Here is a 16,563-nt window from a genome sequence, read left to right as displayed (position 1 = left end):
TGTGTCTTTAAAAAAAAAAAAAAATACTAGGCAAGTCAGTTAAGAAATAATTCTTATTTATAATAACAGCCTACCGGGGAACAGTGGGTTAACTGCCTTGTTCAGGGGCAGAATGACAGATTTTTACCTTGTCAGCTCGGGGATTCGTTCTAATCACTAGGCTTCCTCCGCCCCGAAAGAGGCATAGTGTAGAGGCACAGATTTGGAAAAGGGTACCAAAACATTTATTCAGCATTGAAGGACTCTCGGACCATGGGAAACAAGATTATCTGGTCTGATGAAACCAAGATTGAACTCTTTGGCCTGAATGCTAAGCGTCACGTCTACATGGAAACCAGGAACCACTTATCACCTGGCCAATACCATCCCTATGGTGAAGCATGGTGGTGGCAGTATCATGCTTTGGGGATGTTTTTCAGTGGCAGGGACTGGGATGCTAGTCAGGATCGAGGGAAAGATGAACAGAACAAAGTACAGAGAGATCCTTGAGGAAAACCTGCTCCAGAGAGCTCAGGACCTCAGACTGGGGGCGAAGATTCACCTTCCAACAGGACAACGACTCTAAGGATACAGCCAAGACAACGCAGAAGTGGCTTCGGGACAATGGGAGAAACTCCCCAAATACAGGTGTGCCAAGCTTGTAGCGTCATACCCAAGAAGAGTCAAGGCTGTAATCGCTGCCAATGGTGCTTCAAGAAAGTAATGAGTGAATGGTACGAATACTTATGTAAATGAAATATTTATACATTTCCAAAATGTCTAAAACCCTGTTTTTGCTTAGTTATTAAAGGGTATTGCATGTAGATTGATGAAGGGGAAAAAAACAATTTAATCAATTTTAGAATAAGGCAGTAACGTAACAAAATGTGGAAAAAGTGAAGGGGTCTGAATACTTTCCGAATGCACTGTATACATCGGTATTGGTCGATGTTGCAAAGAAAATATTAGATGTAGGTATTGGCCCATAATTTACACATCATGAATCCATAACTTGAAAGTGTAAAAACAGCCTGGAGGTGTGTTGGGTCATTGTCCTGTTGAAAAACAAATGATAGTCCCACTAAGCCCAAACCAGATAGGATTGCTTATCTGCAGTATGCTGTGGTAGCCATGCTGGTTAAGTGTGCCTTGAAACTAAATAAATCACATACAGTGTCACCAACAAAGCACACTCACACCTCCTCCTCCATGATTCATGGTGGGAATCACACATGCAGAGATAATCCGTTTACCTACCCGGCGTCTCACAAAGACACGTGGTTAGAACCAAAATCTCAAATTTGGACTCAAAAGGACAGATTTCCAACGGTCTAATGTCCATTGCTTGTGTTTCTTGGCCCAAGCAAGTCTCTTCTTCTTATTGGTGTCCTTTAGTAGTGGTTTCTTTGCATAAATTCGACCATGTAGGCCTGATTCACACAGTCTCCTCTGAACAGTTGATGTTGAGATGTGTCTGTTACTTGAACTCTGTGAAGCATTTTTTTGGGCTGCAATTTCTGAGGTTGGTAATTCTAATGAACTAATCCTCTGCAGCAGAGGTAACTCTGGGTCTTCCATTCCTGTGGCGGTCCTCATTGGAGCCAGTTTGATAGCGCTTGATGGTTTTTGCGACTGCACTTGAAGAAACTTTCAAAGTTCTTGACATTTTCCGTATTGACTGACCTTCATGCCTTAAAGTAATGATGGACTGTCGTTTCTCTTTGCTTATTTGAGCTGTTCTTGCCATAATATGGACTTGGTCTTTTACCAAATAGGGCTATCTTCTGTATACCCCCTTACCTTGTCACAACACAACTGATTGGCTCAAACGCATTAAGAAGGAAAGAAATTCCACAAATTAACTTTTAAGAAGGCACATCTGTTAATTGAAATGCATTCCAGGAGACTACCTCATGAAGCTGGTTGAGAGAATGCCAAGACCCACCACTGCGACCTGTATGCTCTCGTTGGCTGGCCCTCGCTTCATACTCGTCGCTAAACCCACTGGCTCCAGGTCATCTACAAGACCCTGCTAGGTAAAGTCCTCCCTTATCTCAGCTCGCTTGTCACCATAGCAGCACCCACCTGTAGCACGTGCTCCAGCAGGTATATCTCACTGGTCACCCCCAAAGCCAATTCCTCCTTCGGCCGCCTCTCCTTCCAGTTCTCTGCTGCCAATGACTGGAACGAACTTCAAAAATCTCTGAAACTGGAAACACTTATCTCCCTCACTAGCTTTAAGCACCAGCTGTCAGAGCAGCTCACAGATTACTGCACCTGTACATAGCCCATCTATAATTTAGCCCAGACAACTACCTCTTCCCCTACTGTATTTATTTATTTATTTTGCTCCTTTGCACCCCATTATTTATATTTCTACTTTGCACTTTCTTCCACTGCAAATCTACCATTCCAGTGTTTTACTTGCTATATTGTATGTACTTCGCCACCATGGCCTTTTTTACTCCATGTGTAACTCTGTGTTGTTGTATGTGTCGAACTGCTTTGCTTTATCTTGGCCAGGTCACAATTGGAAATGAGAACTTGTTCTCAACTTGCCTACCTGGTTAAATAAAGGTGAAAAAAAGGAAAAAAAGGTGTCATCAAGGCAAAGGGTGGCTATTTGAAGAATCTCAAATCAAAAATATATTTTGATTTAACACTTTTTTTGGTTACTAAATTATTCCATATGTGTTATTTCATAGTTTTGATGTCTTCAGTATTATTCTACAATGTAGAAAATAGTAAAAAAATAACAACAATTTTTTAAAAATATTTTTATATTAATACTTTTTTGATTGTGATTTTTCAGCTGTACTGCAGCACTCTCAGAACCCCTACTTCCTACAGCTATGTTGGTCAGAGCAAAGCTGTCTTCCCACATATTAAGGCTAAATGTGTTGCTATAACACATTTCCTATACAACTTGAAGTGCCATTAACATCGGATGACATTAGTTGCTTTGCATTTCATGAAAACACCTGGGTAGCTTTGATGTGTCGTCTACACTGTGCTGTGGCAACAGAAGTGGTATTGGTTTGTTTAATCTAACAATCAGCTGAGGTGACAATAACTTGATAATGCCGTCTATACGTGCGACTATAATGCGTGTTTTAGCTCTGAGTGGTGATTTGAGATAGTGCCGACGGCATTCCTATTGGTTTAATGGAAACGTGATGACATGTAAGATTTACTCGCGTAGTATAAAACCTCCCCTCTATAACGGATCCAAGGCATCGTGGACAGGACTTCGTACCAGTGACAACTGTACATCAACTGTATATCAAATACTGGAATCATCCTAGCTGCCACACTACAACACTTAGGAATCATGAGTGAGGTAGGTGTACCTGCTTTATTTCAATTATCGCTTTCATAATAGCGTAGGCTAATAAACGAATCTATGGATAGTGTGCTGCTGCTAATTTCAGTATTCAAACGGAGGGCAAACAAATCCTGTCAAAGTAGCCAATTGGGATACAGCGTGAAATAAAATAAATAGTTTGTAGTTTCTGCTATGGCAACGATAGTAATCGTTTCGCTAGAATATAAGCAAGTGTCAGTGAAGTCCAGCCGATCTAAAATGATTTATTATCCAACTCCCAGTAAACCAACCCAAAACGGTCCGCTCTGAACCACCACTGGTCATTTTTGTCCTTATGTGGAATTTTTTGTTCAGTTTGTTTATACAATGATGCATGCTTTGGAAATATAGCTTTGGAAATGTAGCCTGCGTGCTTATCTTTGTAGGGTAGACACCTTAAAGTAAACACAATTCCAGACCTGGTCTCATAGACTAGACGTAACATAGTAAACGTAAATCCAGGATGCTCAAAATAGTATGATACAGTATATCACATTTGTTACAGTTACCTAAGACAGAAGGTTACTTTTACCTCTTAAGGATCTGCCCCTTTTTTCCAATTGTTGCCTAAAATGACATACCCAAATCTAACTGCCTGTAGCTCAGGACCTGAAGCAAGGATATCCATATTCAAGGTACCATTTGAAAGGAAACACTTTGAAGTTTGTGGAAATGTGAAAGGAATGTAGGAGAATATAACACAATGAATCTGGTAAAAGATAATACAAAGAAAAAAACAACCGTTCTTTTGTATTTTTTGTACCATCTTTGAAATGCAAGAGAAAGGCCATAATGTATTATATTCAGACCAGGTGCAGTTTAGTATGTGCAAAGTTTTTGACTGATCCAATGAACCATTGTATATCTGTTCAAAATCTTGTATCAAGACTGCCCAAATGTGCCTAATTTGTTTTATTAATAACTTTTCATTTTCAAAATTGTGCACGCTCCTAAAACAATAGCATGGTATTCTTTCACTGTAATAGCTACTGTAAATTGGACAGTGCAGTTAGATTAATAAGAATTTAAGCTTTCTGCCAATATCAGATATGTCTATGTCCTGGGAAATTTTGTTGTTGCTTACAACATCATGCTAATCGCATTAGCCTACGTTAGCTCAATCGTCCCGTGGAAAGGACACCGATCCTGAAGAAGTTTTTACGGCAAAAATGAAAGAAGTGTGGTTGGTCAAGGTGGACAGGTAGGCATATAACACAATTTATTTTTATATCATGTTGAAATCACATTAGTTGACAACTCAACCAAATGTAAATCAAATTATACATTGAACTGACGTCTGAGCCCAGTGGGATATCATACAAATTGTAATTCATAACAAATAATACGAAATGGATGAGACATCCACAAATTAATGCATACCATACAAAACCTAACATAGCATACTAAATGGAGGGAAACAGATTTACTTTTTACTATGTTATGTCTACCCTTGAGGCCAGGTTGCAGCCCAGCAGCAGCAGCAGCAGCTCCACATTTGTTTTCTGGTGCATTATGATTTTAATGTATTGTTAGAAGAGATAACCATACATCATCTGACTAACTCTATACTTAAGTGAGGAAATACTAGGATTATGAACTGTGTCAATTAGCCCAATGACAAGAGGAAACATGAATTTACGTGGTTACATAATAACTGAAGACTTTTGTTGAATGGTTACAGTTTCATATGGCCTCTAATCTGGCAGAAATCACAGAAGAACAAACCAGCATTCCGCTCCAGGCGTTCCACACGCAAAATACAAATATTCCGGGAAATCGGAAGCAGGTTGTCTAATGGCCGCTGTTGCTGTAAAGAGCCATATATAGTCATTTACATGTATGTCATTTAGCAGACGCTCTTATCCAGAGCGACTTGCAGATTGGTGCATTCACCTTATGATATCCAGTGGAACAACCACTTTACAATAGTACATCTATATCTTTTTATTTTTTTGGGGGGGGTTAGAAGGATTACTTTATCCTATCCCAGGTATTCCTTAAAGAGGTGGGGTTTCAGGTGTCTCCGGAAGGTGGTGATTGACTCCGCTGTCCTGGCGTCGTGAGGGAGCTTGTTCCACCATTGGGGTGCCAGAGCAGCGAACAGTTTTGACTGGGCTGAGCGGGAACTGTGCTTCCGCAGAGGTAGGGGGGCTAGTCAAAATGTTTTATGCAGTCTTTATTTAACGGTTGTTGTCATACTGTAAAGGCCTACTCAATCATGTAGTCTTCTCATTTAATATTTTGCATTTGAGGTATTCAGAACTACTTAGAGAGAGAGAGCGGCCTACATAAGGGAATATTCTACCTGTGTGAGAATCCTTTGATAAACAAGATTGTTGAGCTATGACATGGAAATGAATGCTTAATCCAGCATGAATAGTATATGTGTTAGTTGAAGCGGGAGTGATATTGACCTAGACACAAAGTCTGCCAATCAACCGAATGCATCAGTCAGTTCAGTTAAGCCATAAAAACCATGTCTATAACCATCATGTCTCAGCTGAAGGCAATTGGTCTCTGTGCTTATTACACTGCTAGAGAAAAACAGAACAAGCCATCCCAGAATCCAGTATATGCAAACACTGCACTGAGCACTGGAAAAGAACACATCCTACAGTCACTGAATAATTCAAGGCATACCGCTGACCCATTGAAATAATACATTCTGTTCTGTCATTGCAGAGCAGGGGGAAATGGAAATAAGTGAGGCCCCAATCTGGGACCTTATCACTGTCTCGTTCCCTCAGAACAATGGGCCAATCTTAGAAACAATTGAGCTGCATTTTTTTGGGTAGCTTGCCCGGTGTATAGGCTAGTACAGTTGGCCTCGCGCAACACAATTGCTTTCTGTCAATGGAATCCAGCAGCAGTTGGCCGAGAGAGACAGAGAAGAAGAGACAGACAGAGAAGAAGAGACAGACAGGGAGAGAGAGACAGACAGGGAGAGAGAGACAGACAGGGAGAGAGAGACAGACAGGGAGAGAGAGAGAGACAGACAGACAGACTGGCTGGCCGCGGCAGTGGCAGATGAGGCTAGTCTTCTTAGCTCTACAGCAGCCCCCCACCCCTCCCTCTCAACAGCTGCCCCCTCCTCTCTCTACAGCTGCCCCCTCTCTCTCCTGGTACACACTCTGCTTGGATAGGTGGTCCAATGGAGAGGCTCGGTCAGTGGCTGCCTCAGTGTGTGGGTGAGGGAAGCCTTCCCAGGCAACCCTACCCAGTGGGATCCTGAGTGGCGCTGCGGTCTAAGACACTGCATCTCAGTGCTTGAAGCATCACTACACTACCTTGGTTCCATCCCGGGCTGTATCACAACCAGCCTTGATTCGATGTCCCATAGGACGGTGCACAATTGGCCCAGCGTCGTCCGGGTTAGGGGAGGGTTTGGCCGGGGTAGGCCGTCACTGTAAAATAAGAATTAGTTCTTAACCTCTCTAGGGCCAGCGGGACGAAATCGTCCCACCTACGTAACAGCCAGTGGAATCCTGTGGCGCGTTATTCAAATACCTTAGAAATGCTATTACTTCAATTTCTCAAACATATGACTATTTTACACCATTTTAAAGACAAGACTCTCGTTAATCTAACCACACTGTCCGATTTCAAAAAGGCTTTACAACGAAAGCAAAACATTAGATTATGTCAGCAGAGTACCCAGCCAGAAATAATCAGACACCCATTTTTCAAGCTAGCATATAATGTCACAAAAACCCAGAAGACAGCTAAATGCAGCACTAACCTTTGATGATCTTCATCAGATGACACACCTAGGACATTATGTTATACAATACATGCATGTTTTGTTCAATCAAGTTCATATTTATATAAAAAACCAGCTTTTTACATTAGCATGTGACGTTCAGAACTAGCATACCCGCCGCAAACTTCCGGTGAATTTACTAAATTACTCACGATAAACGTTCACAAAAAGCATAACAATTATTTTAAGAATTATAGATACAGAACTCCTCTATGCACTCGATATGTCCAAATTTAAAATAGCTTTTCGGTGAAAGCACATTTTGCAATATTCTCAGTAGATAGCCCGGCATCACAGGGCTAGCTATTTAGACGCCCAGCAAGTTTAGCACTCACCAAAGTCAGATTTACTATAAGAAAAATGTTATTACCTTTGGTGTTCTTCGTCAGAATGCACTCCCAGGACTTCTACTTCAATAACAAATGTTGGTTTGGTCCAAAATAATCCATAGTTATATCCAAATAGCGGCATTTTGTTCGTGCGTTCAAGACACTATCCGAAAGGGTAAATGAGGGTTACGAGCTTGGCGCATTTCGTGACAAAAAACTTCTAAATATTCCATTACCGTACTTCGAAGCATGTCAACCGCTGTTTAAAATCCATTTTTATGCAATTTTTTTCTCATAAAAAAGCGATAATATTCAGACCGGGAATCTGCGTTTAGGTAAACAGACGAAAGAAAATAAAGCATGGGGTCGACTCGGGCACGCGCCTAAGCCCATAGTACTCTGATCGGCCACTTGCCAAACGCGATAAAGTGTTTCAGCCAGAGGCTGCCTCGATATCGTTCAGCTTTTTCCCGGGCTCTGAGAGCCTATGGGAGCCGTAGGAAGTGTCACGTTATAGCAAAGATCCTCAGTCTTCAATAAAAAGAGCCAAGATGAAACACAACTTGTCAGACAGGCCACTTCCTGCATGGAATCTTCTCAGGTTTTGGCCTGCCATATGAGTTCTGTTATACTCACAGACACCATTCAAACAGTTTTAGAAACTTTAGGGTGATTTCTATCCAAAGCCAATAATTATATGCATATTCTAGTTACTGGGCAGGAGTAGTAACCAGATTAAATCGGGTACGTTTTTTATCCGGCCGTGTCAATACTGCCCCCTAGCCCTAACAGGTTAACTGACTTGCCTAGTTAAATAAAAAAATTGAAATAAAACACATTGAGTAGAAAACACATAACACACCTGGGTTTTGGATTGGCTTTCTAGTTGTGTTAGCTACCGGTCTTTAGTGCAACATTAAGTCGACATCAACCAAAATGTAATTGTGATGACAATTATGAAAGACATGAATTGCACTTTTGAATTCCGTAAAGTCAGTGTGGAAGAGGTGAAAAAAATGATTGTTGTCTATCAACAATGATAAGCCACTGGGGTCTGACAATCTGGATGGAAAATTACTGAGGATAATAGCAGACGATATTGCCACTCCTTTTTGCCACATCTTCATTTTAAGCCTACTAGAGAGCGTGTGTTCTCAGGCCTGGATGGAAGCTAAAGTCATTCCGCTACCCAAGAATAGTAAAGCCCCCTTTACTGGCTCAAATAGCCAACCAATCAGCCTGTTATCAACCCTTAGTAAACTTCTGGAAAAAATGGTGTTTGACCATATACAATGCTATTTCACAGTAAACTAATTGACAACAGAATTTCAGTGTGCTTATAGGGAAGGACACTCAACAAGCACAGCACTTACACAAATGACTGATGATTGGCTGAGAGAAATTGATGATCAAGTGATTGTGGGGGCTGTCTTGTTAGACTTCAGTGCAACTTTTGACATTATCGATCATAGTCTGCTGCTGGAGAAACGTATGTGTTATGGCTTTACACCCCCTGCTATGATGTGGATAAAGAGTTACTTGTCTAACAGAACACAGAGGGTGTTCTTTAATGGAAGCCTCTCAAATATAATCCAGTTAGAATCAGGAATTCCCCAGGGTAGCTGTTTAGGCCCCTTGCTTTTTTCAATTTTTACTAACGACATGCCACAGACTTTGAGTAAAGCCAGAGTGTCTCTGTATGCGGATGACTCAACACTATACACGTCAGCTACTCCAGCGACTGAAATGACTGCAACACTCAACAAAGAGCTGCAGTTAGTTTCAGAGTGGGTAGCAAGGAATAAGTTAGCCTTAAATATTTCTAAAAATAAAAGCATTGTATTTGGAACAAAACACTCACTAAACCCTAAACCTCAAATAAATCTTGTAAAAAATAATGTGGAAATTGAGCCGGTTGAGATGACTAAACTGCTTGAAGTAACCCTAGATTGTAAACTGTCATGGTCAAAACATATTGATGCAGTAGTAGCTAAGATGGGGAGAAGTCTGTCTATAAGAAGGCAGAGCATCGCTTTATTAACAACACTATCAACAAGGCAGGTCCTACATACAGGCCCTAGATTTGTAGCACCTTTACTACTGTTCAGTCTTGTAGTCAGGTACCACAAAAAAGGACTCAGGAAAATTGCAATTGGCTCAGAACAGGGCAGCACGGCTGGCCCTTGGATGTACACAGAGAACTAATATTAATAATATGCATGTCAATCTCTCCTGGCTGAAAGTGGAGGATAAATTGACTTCATCATTACTTTTATTTATGAGATGTATTGACATGTTGAATGCACCGAGCTGTCTGTCTAAACTACTGGCACATAGCTCGGACACCTATGCATACCCCACAAGACATGCCACAAGTGGTCTCTTCACACTCCCCAAGTCCAGAACAGACTATGGGAGGCACACAGTACTACATAGAGCCATGACTACATGGAACTCTATTCCACATCAAGTAACTGACGCAAGAAGTAAAATTAGATTTGTAAAACAGATTTTTTTTAAACGCTTTATGCAACATGGGGACTGTGAAGCAACACACATATTGGCACAGATACACACACACACACACACACACACACACACACACACACACACACACACACACACACACACACACACACACACACACACACACACACACACACACACACAATAACACACGCACTATACATACACATGGATTTAGTACTGTAGATATGTGGTGGAGTAGGGGCCTGAGGGCACACAATGTGTTGTGAAATCTGTGAATGTATTGTAATGTTTTCAAAATTGTATAAACTGCCTTAATTTTGTTGGACCCCAGAAAGAGTAGCTAATGGGGATCCATAATAAATACAAATAGAAAATACACTGAGGTATGAGATCATACTGTACGTCACAGAGCACACATCTGACAATGATTCTCCCTGCTCATGGTTTATATAGGTTTCTATGGTACTGCATGAACACAGGATCTTATAAATAAGATCACTCTACCCCTACCTATATGTACATATCTACCTCAATTATCTTGTACCCCTGCACATCGACTCAGTACTGGTACGCCGTGTATATAGCCAAGTTATTGTTACTCATTGTGTATTTGTTCCGTGTGTTATTATTGAAAAAATATATCTTTACATCCGTAAGTAAGCATTTCAATGTTAGTCTACACCTGTTGTTTACGAAGCAAGTGACAAATAAAATGTGATTCAATAAGACATTACAAAGTGGGATCTTGCAGCACATAAGACATTCGCTAGCTTCCCATCTCCATGATGGATTTATATGCCCATAAAGAATCAAGGCCAAGGCTTTAGAGGGGCTCTGTGAATAAATAATTAAATGGAAATCAATGCCAATAATCCCCACTAGCTCACCTCCCACCCCACCACTCATTTACTTTCACACAAAGTTTCTACCTATGGGGCTATAAATAGGCCAAAATATACTCACCAATTTGTACCCAGTATGAAGACACTGGAATGGAATGACGATGTGTTCCAAACAATGTGCAGGTAACCAGTCAAGATGGGGCCCAGTATTGGGTTACTACTGGGTTATATATAGAGCAGAAAAGAGGTGGTGCGCACAGTGTATGGGGGAGGGTGGGAGATAATCAGAGAAAGAATCACATGCAATCATAAACTAGTCACACACCCTGGTCCCAGTCTCAGCCAGAGCCTGAAGAATTGCTTGGTCTCAGTGTCTTTTAAACACATCGCAACCGTCCACGCTGCAGCCTCCTGGCTGGGGGCTTTAGGAGCCATCTGTGGTTTTGAAAAGCAGCTGGGTAATTTCTTAAGTATATGCCTGTGTATTATTTGTAACTGCATCTGTACATGCATTAAGGCCTTGTGTCAGGCCTCTGGCGATAGCATTAGAACCCGGGCCCTAAATCCACATTTTCTCCACATTTAGAGACAAGCGACCGTCCCTCTGTCAACAGGCTAGATTGGAATGCTCTCCACAAATACTCAGATATTAAGCAGACTTGTTCAGTATTTTTTTGTTGCATGCAGGATTATGTAAATCCGCTCGGGTGGAGATTTGGTTCTGTCTGTGGTGCTGTGTATCTATCCCGTCCTGTCACATTCAGATTTAGACAGGTCAGGATCATTCAACAGCCATGATATCTGTCGTGTTGATGAGACACTCACTTGTTTAATTTCACAGCCTCTTCGCAATGGCAACAAATCACAACACTGTTTGTTCTATTGCCTTCAAATTTATTTTGGGGTAAAAATAAGCATTTTACTACGTTGAATGTGATGCTATGTCATTATGAAACACGATGTGATAAAACTCTGCCTCCACAGTGAAGGTGCAGTGTGGTTAAGAAAATGGGTAGATGATCCAGAATGTTCTATCCCTGTAGAGACTTGGGGGACCCAACCAACTTAACGTGCTGTAAATAAACCTTACCAATGTCTCTGAGTTAGTCGTCGATTGTGATCGGGCAGGCAGATAGATAAAGTAGATGAAGAGAGATGGGAAGGGAGGCAGATAGATTGGTAGATATATAGACAGAAAGAGCAGCACAGCTAGTGTCGCCTCCAGGCTTAAAAACAGGGTGCAGTCAGCCTTGTTTGATTAGCTTTGAGAGCATGGTCCAGTGGTTTGGTGTTTTCCATGTGAGTTGTCAGTGTAGGTTAAGATGACAAGTACTGAAGTATGCCATTCATATGGATGTGTGTATAGTAGATGCAGAATAATAAGGAAATGGTTCATTGATTCAAAAACCATCAATCATGCATGCTATGATCAACTAACAGTGGTATACACATAACTTGATTTTGACATATTTTATTACATTGCTATGATATAGAAACTTAAACAATTTCATAACATCCTCTATTTGAAAATAGTATTTTTTAAATCTTAACCTACTGATGCTCTCTCTAAGTAATGGCAATGCATCAGACAAAGAGTCCAATATGGAACTGCATCCAACAATTTAACATCATGGAACTGCATGGTGGCTTTGGTGCCTACTTAGCAAAGCCCTCTGTTTCATCATCAGATGTGGACCACCAGGCCCTCTCTTCACTCTAGCCTTTCTACATCAATGGAAAAGGAGAATGAGAGAAGGTTGCTACCAATTAGTGTAAAAAGGTCAGTGTAGCAGAGGCAAGGGAGGTAGGGATGAGTAGTGTCTCTTTGTGTCCTTTTTATCCTCGTTTCTACTGATGAAAGTCAGAAAGGGTGAATTAAATTCAGCTCAGAAGTGCCTGTTCGACAGATTTAGACACCAATTCAGTCAATTGAAGTCTGAGGAAATTAGCAAAAGTCAATTTTTTTTCTTTTTTGACCTGAACAATATTTTTTAGTTAATCTGTTAGTGGAAATGTCATATTAATTGGTATAATCTCTTCTGAATGACAGTACATCGATATTTTTTGTTTTAATCATATGTTTCTCTCAAATTGAAATTGGTCACAGTCCTCAGATCAGTCCAATATGTTGTCCTTATGTAATACTCCATGTTGTACGAAACATGCAACATTACGCTGGTGATACATGGTCCTGGTTCAGAATTATTCAGTGCTCATTGTGAATCACGATGCCACACTCTGACCCTAATCGTCCCTCACAATGAGCAGAGATTATGCTAAAATGATCTGTAATCCAGCTAAATTGTCTGATCTAGGGTCTGATCCCTGTCTGCTGTGCACTCCCCATAACCTGGTCCACAACATAGGGCTAACATCAGAGGTGTGGGATGGGGACAGACACCAGGAGAAGGAGAGGAGGCAGATTTAATTTCTAGCAATTATTAAAGGTTACTTCAAGTTTCACTCCGTTGATCTATGTGCATGCATACAGGTCGGTGGAGTGGGATTTTTGGAGTAGAGGACACCTTTTGGTAACATTATATCGTCGCCGGTCCAACACCCATTGTCAAGGTGGCAATAGCACACAGCCATTCAATCTCCATCGACAAACATTGGCAGTAGAATGGCCTCACTGAAGAGTTCAGTAACTTTCAACATGGCACCGTCATAGGGTGCCACCTTTCCAACAAGTCAGTTTGTCAAATGTCCATGGCCGAGCAGCTGCACACAAGATCACCATGCGCAAAGCCAAGCGTTGACTGGAGTTGTGTAAAGCTCGCCGCCATTGGACTCTGGAGCAGTGGAAATGATGGATGAAATGGGTTTGGCAGATGTCAGGAGAATGCTACCTGCCTGAATGCATAGTGCCAACTGTAAAGTTTGGTGGAGGAGGAATTATGGTCTGGGGCTGTTTTTCATGGTTCGGGCTAGGCCCCTTACTTCCAGTGAAGGGACATTTTAAGGCTACAGCATACAATGACTTTCTTGACAATTCTGTGCTTCCAACTTTATGGCAACAGTTTGGGGAAGGCCCTTTCCTATTTCAGCATGACAATGCCCCCGTGCATAAAGCGAGGTCCATACAGAAATGGTTTGTAGAGATCGGTGTGGAAGAATTTGACTGGCCTGCACAGAGCCCTGACCTCAACCCCATCAAACACCTTTGGGATGAATTGGAACACCGACTGCGAGCCAGGCCTAATCGCCCAACATCAGTGCCCGACCTCACTAATGCTCTTGTGGCTGAATGGAAGTAGCAATGTTCCAACTAGAGGTCGACCGATTAATCGGAATGGCCGATTAATTAGGGCCGATTTCACGTTTTCATAACAATCGGTAAATGGTATTTTTGGACACCGATTTGCCGATTTAATAAATAAATAAAAAATAAAAATGTATCGATACGAAATATGCTACTTTGATGAATAGTCTATATAGCCTATAGATCAGATAAATCAATCAAGCAACAACACTGCCCCCACAGCTACGGAAGGAATGATACGGCATGTCTCAATTTTCAGGTAGTAAAAATGTGTTTTGAATGCTGGAGCATTTACAAGAAGACGCTTTTTTGGTATTAAAAACGACATTGCAACACTCTGAATCTTGCATCTGCGTAGAGCTTGTAGTAAGCTTGACACTGCAGACACATTTAAGCATGGAAGCAGTCCAGGGTTGAAATTGTATTTAAGATCTTTCAAATAATTTGATTGTTTGACTTAGCCTGCCAGGTATGCCAGATGGGACTAAAGTATGCACTTTTGGAACTATTCCATTTGTTCCATTGCGCCAGACCCATATATTTGGCAAACTCAATCAAGCACAGCTAAAGTATTGAAAGAAAACAACTATTTCAACCCAGTTTTGCATGTCTTAGAGAGAATCATAAAGAGAGATTAGCATCTGAGCTCCAGTTTCTCATAACAGTCAGTCTCAGGACTAGAGGTCGACCGATTCATTATTATTATTATTATTTTTATTTTATTGATTTATATATATATATATATATATATATATATATATAATATATATATATATTTTTTTTTTTTACACCTTTATTTAACTAGGCAAGTCAGTTAAGAACACATTCTTATTTTCAATGACGGCCTAGGAACGGTGGGTTAACTGCCTTGTTCAGGGGCAGAACGACAGATTTTTACCTTGTCAGCTCGGGGATTCAATCTTGCAACCTTACGGATAACTAGGCCAACGCTCTAACCACCTGCTTTACATTGCAATCCACGAAGAGCCTGCCTGTTACGCGACTGCAGTAAGAAGCCAAGGTAAGTTGCTAGCTAGCATTAAAGTTATCTTAGAAAAAACAATCAATCAATCATAATCACTAGTTAACTACACATGGTTGATGATATTACTAGTTTATCTAGCCTGTCCTGCGTTGCATATAATCGATGCGGTGCGCATTCGTGAAAAGGAATGTCTTTGCTCCAACGTGTACCTTACCATAAACATCAATGTCTTTCTTAAAATCAATACACAAGTGTATATATTTTTAAACCTGCATATTTAGTTAATATTGCCTGCTAACATGGATTTCTTTTAACTAGGGAAAATGTGTCACCTTTTGCAACAGAGTCAGGGTATATGCAGTTTGAAGACTATTTCTTCCTAACAAAGACAGCCAACTTCGCCAACCGGGGGATGATTTAACCTCTCTTGGGGAGGTGGGACGCTAGCGTTTTAAACATACACGTCTCCTTAATGTAACCACATTGTCCGATTTCAAAAAGGCTTTACGGTGAAAGCATAAAGTTAGATTATGTTAGGACAGTTCCAACACAAGATAAACCACACAGCCATTTTCCTAGCAAGAACAGGCATCACAAAAACCAGAAAACCAGCTACAATTATGCACTAACCTTTGACGATCTTCATCAGATGACACTCCTAGGACATCATGTTACACAATACATGCATTTTTTGTTCGATCAAGTTGATATTTATATCCAAAAACAGCATTTTACATTGGCGCGTGATGTTCATAAAATATTTTGCCTCCAATACTGCCGGTGAATCAGCACTACAATTTACAAAAATACTCATCATAAACGTTGATAAAATATTAAACTGTTATTCAAAGAATTATAGATGAACATCTCCTTTGTGCAACCGCTGTGACAGATTTCAAAAAAGCTTCACGGGGAAAGCACACTTTGCAATAATCTGAGTACTGCGCTCAGAAAAAGACATCAAGCATTACAGATACACGCCATTTTGGAGTCATCTAAAATCATAAATGGCATTCGAAATATTCACTTACCTTTGATGATCTTCATCAGAAGGCACTTCCAGGAATCCCAGGTCCACAATACATTTTGTTTTGTTCGATAAAGTCCATCATTTATGTCCAAATACCTCCTTGTTGTTTGCGGGTTCAGTAAGCTACTCCAAGTGTAGGAAGCGCGGCCAAAATGTCACAACGAAAAGTAAAAAAAAGTTCTATTTACTTTCGTTCAAACATGTCAAACGTTGTATAGCATCAATCTTTAGGGCCTTTTTAACTTAGAACTTCAATAATATTCCAACCGGACGATTCCAATGTCTTGAAAAACGTTTTGGAACACAGCTACCCCTCACGTGAAAGCGCGCCAATGAACTCATGTGCTTTCCTGAGTCAGTAACTTCCAACTTCCTTTGTTCGCTCTCTGTTCACCATAGACGCCTCAAACAACTTTCTAAAGACTGTTGACATCTAGTGGAAGCCTTAGGAAGTGCAAAATTAACCCTAAGTCACTGTGTGTTAGATAGGTAATGACTTGAAAAGACTACAAGAACCAGATT

General features: G+C 40.8%; 1 protein-coding gene across 2 annotated transcripts in view; it reads left to right on the top strand.

Moving 5' to 3' along the window:
• Positions 1–3,139: 3,139 nt before the first annotated feature.
• The window catches only part of LOC106567919 (calmodulin regulator protein PCP4), a 30,066-nt gene continuing 16,642 nt past the window's right edge, over positions 3,140–16,563 (top strand). The window contains exon 1 of one of the 2 annotated variants that reach the window (XM_014137812.2): positions 3,140–3,319. In XM_014137812.2, the coding sequence (XP_013993287.1) occupies positions 3,311–3,319 (9 nt within the window). In that variant the 5' untranslated portion in view covers positions 3,140–3,310. The remainder of the gene's footprint in view (positions 3,320–16,563) is intronic. The other variant, XM_014137811.2, reaches the window with a different exon arrangement.

The sequence above is a fragment of the Salmo salar genome, chromosome ssa13, assembly GCF_905237065.1.
Source record: "Salmo salar chromosome ssa13, Ssal_v3.1, whole genome shotgun sequence".
Taxonomy (NCBI): Eukaryota; Metazoa; Chordata; class Actinopteri; order Salmoniformes; family Salmonidae; genus Salmo; species Salmo salar.
The sequence above is the reverse complement of the archived record's forward strand: the minus strand, read 5'-3'. Positions and strand labels throughout refer to the sequence as shown.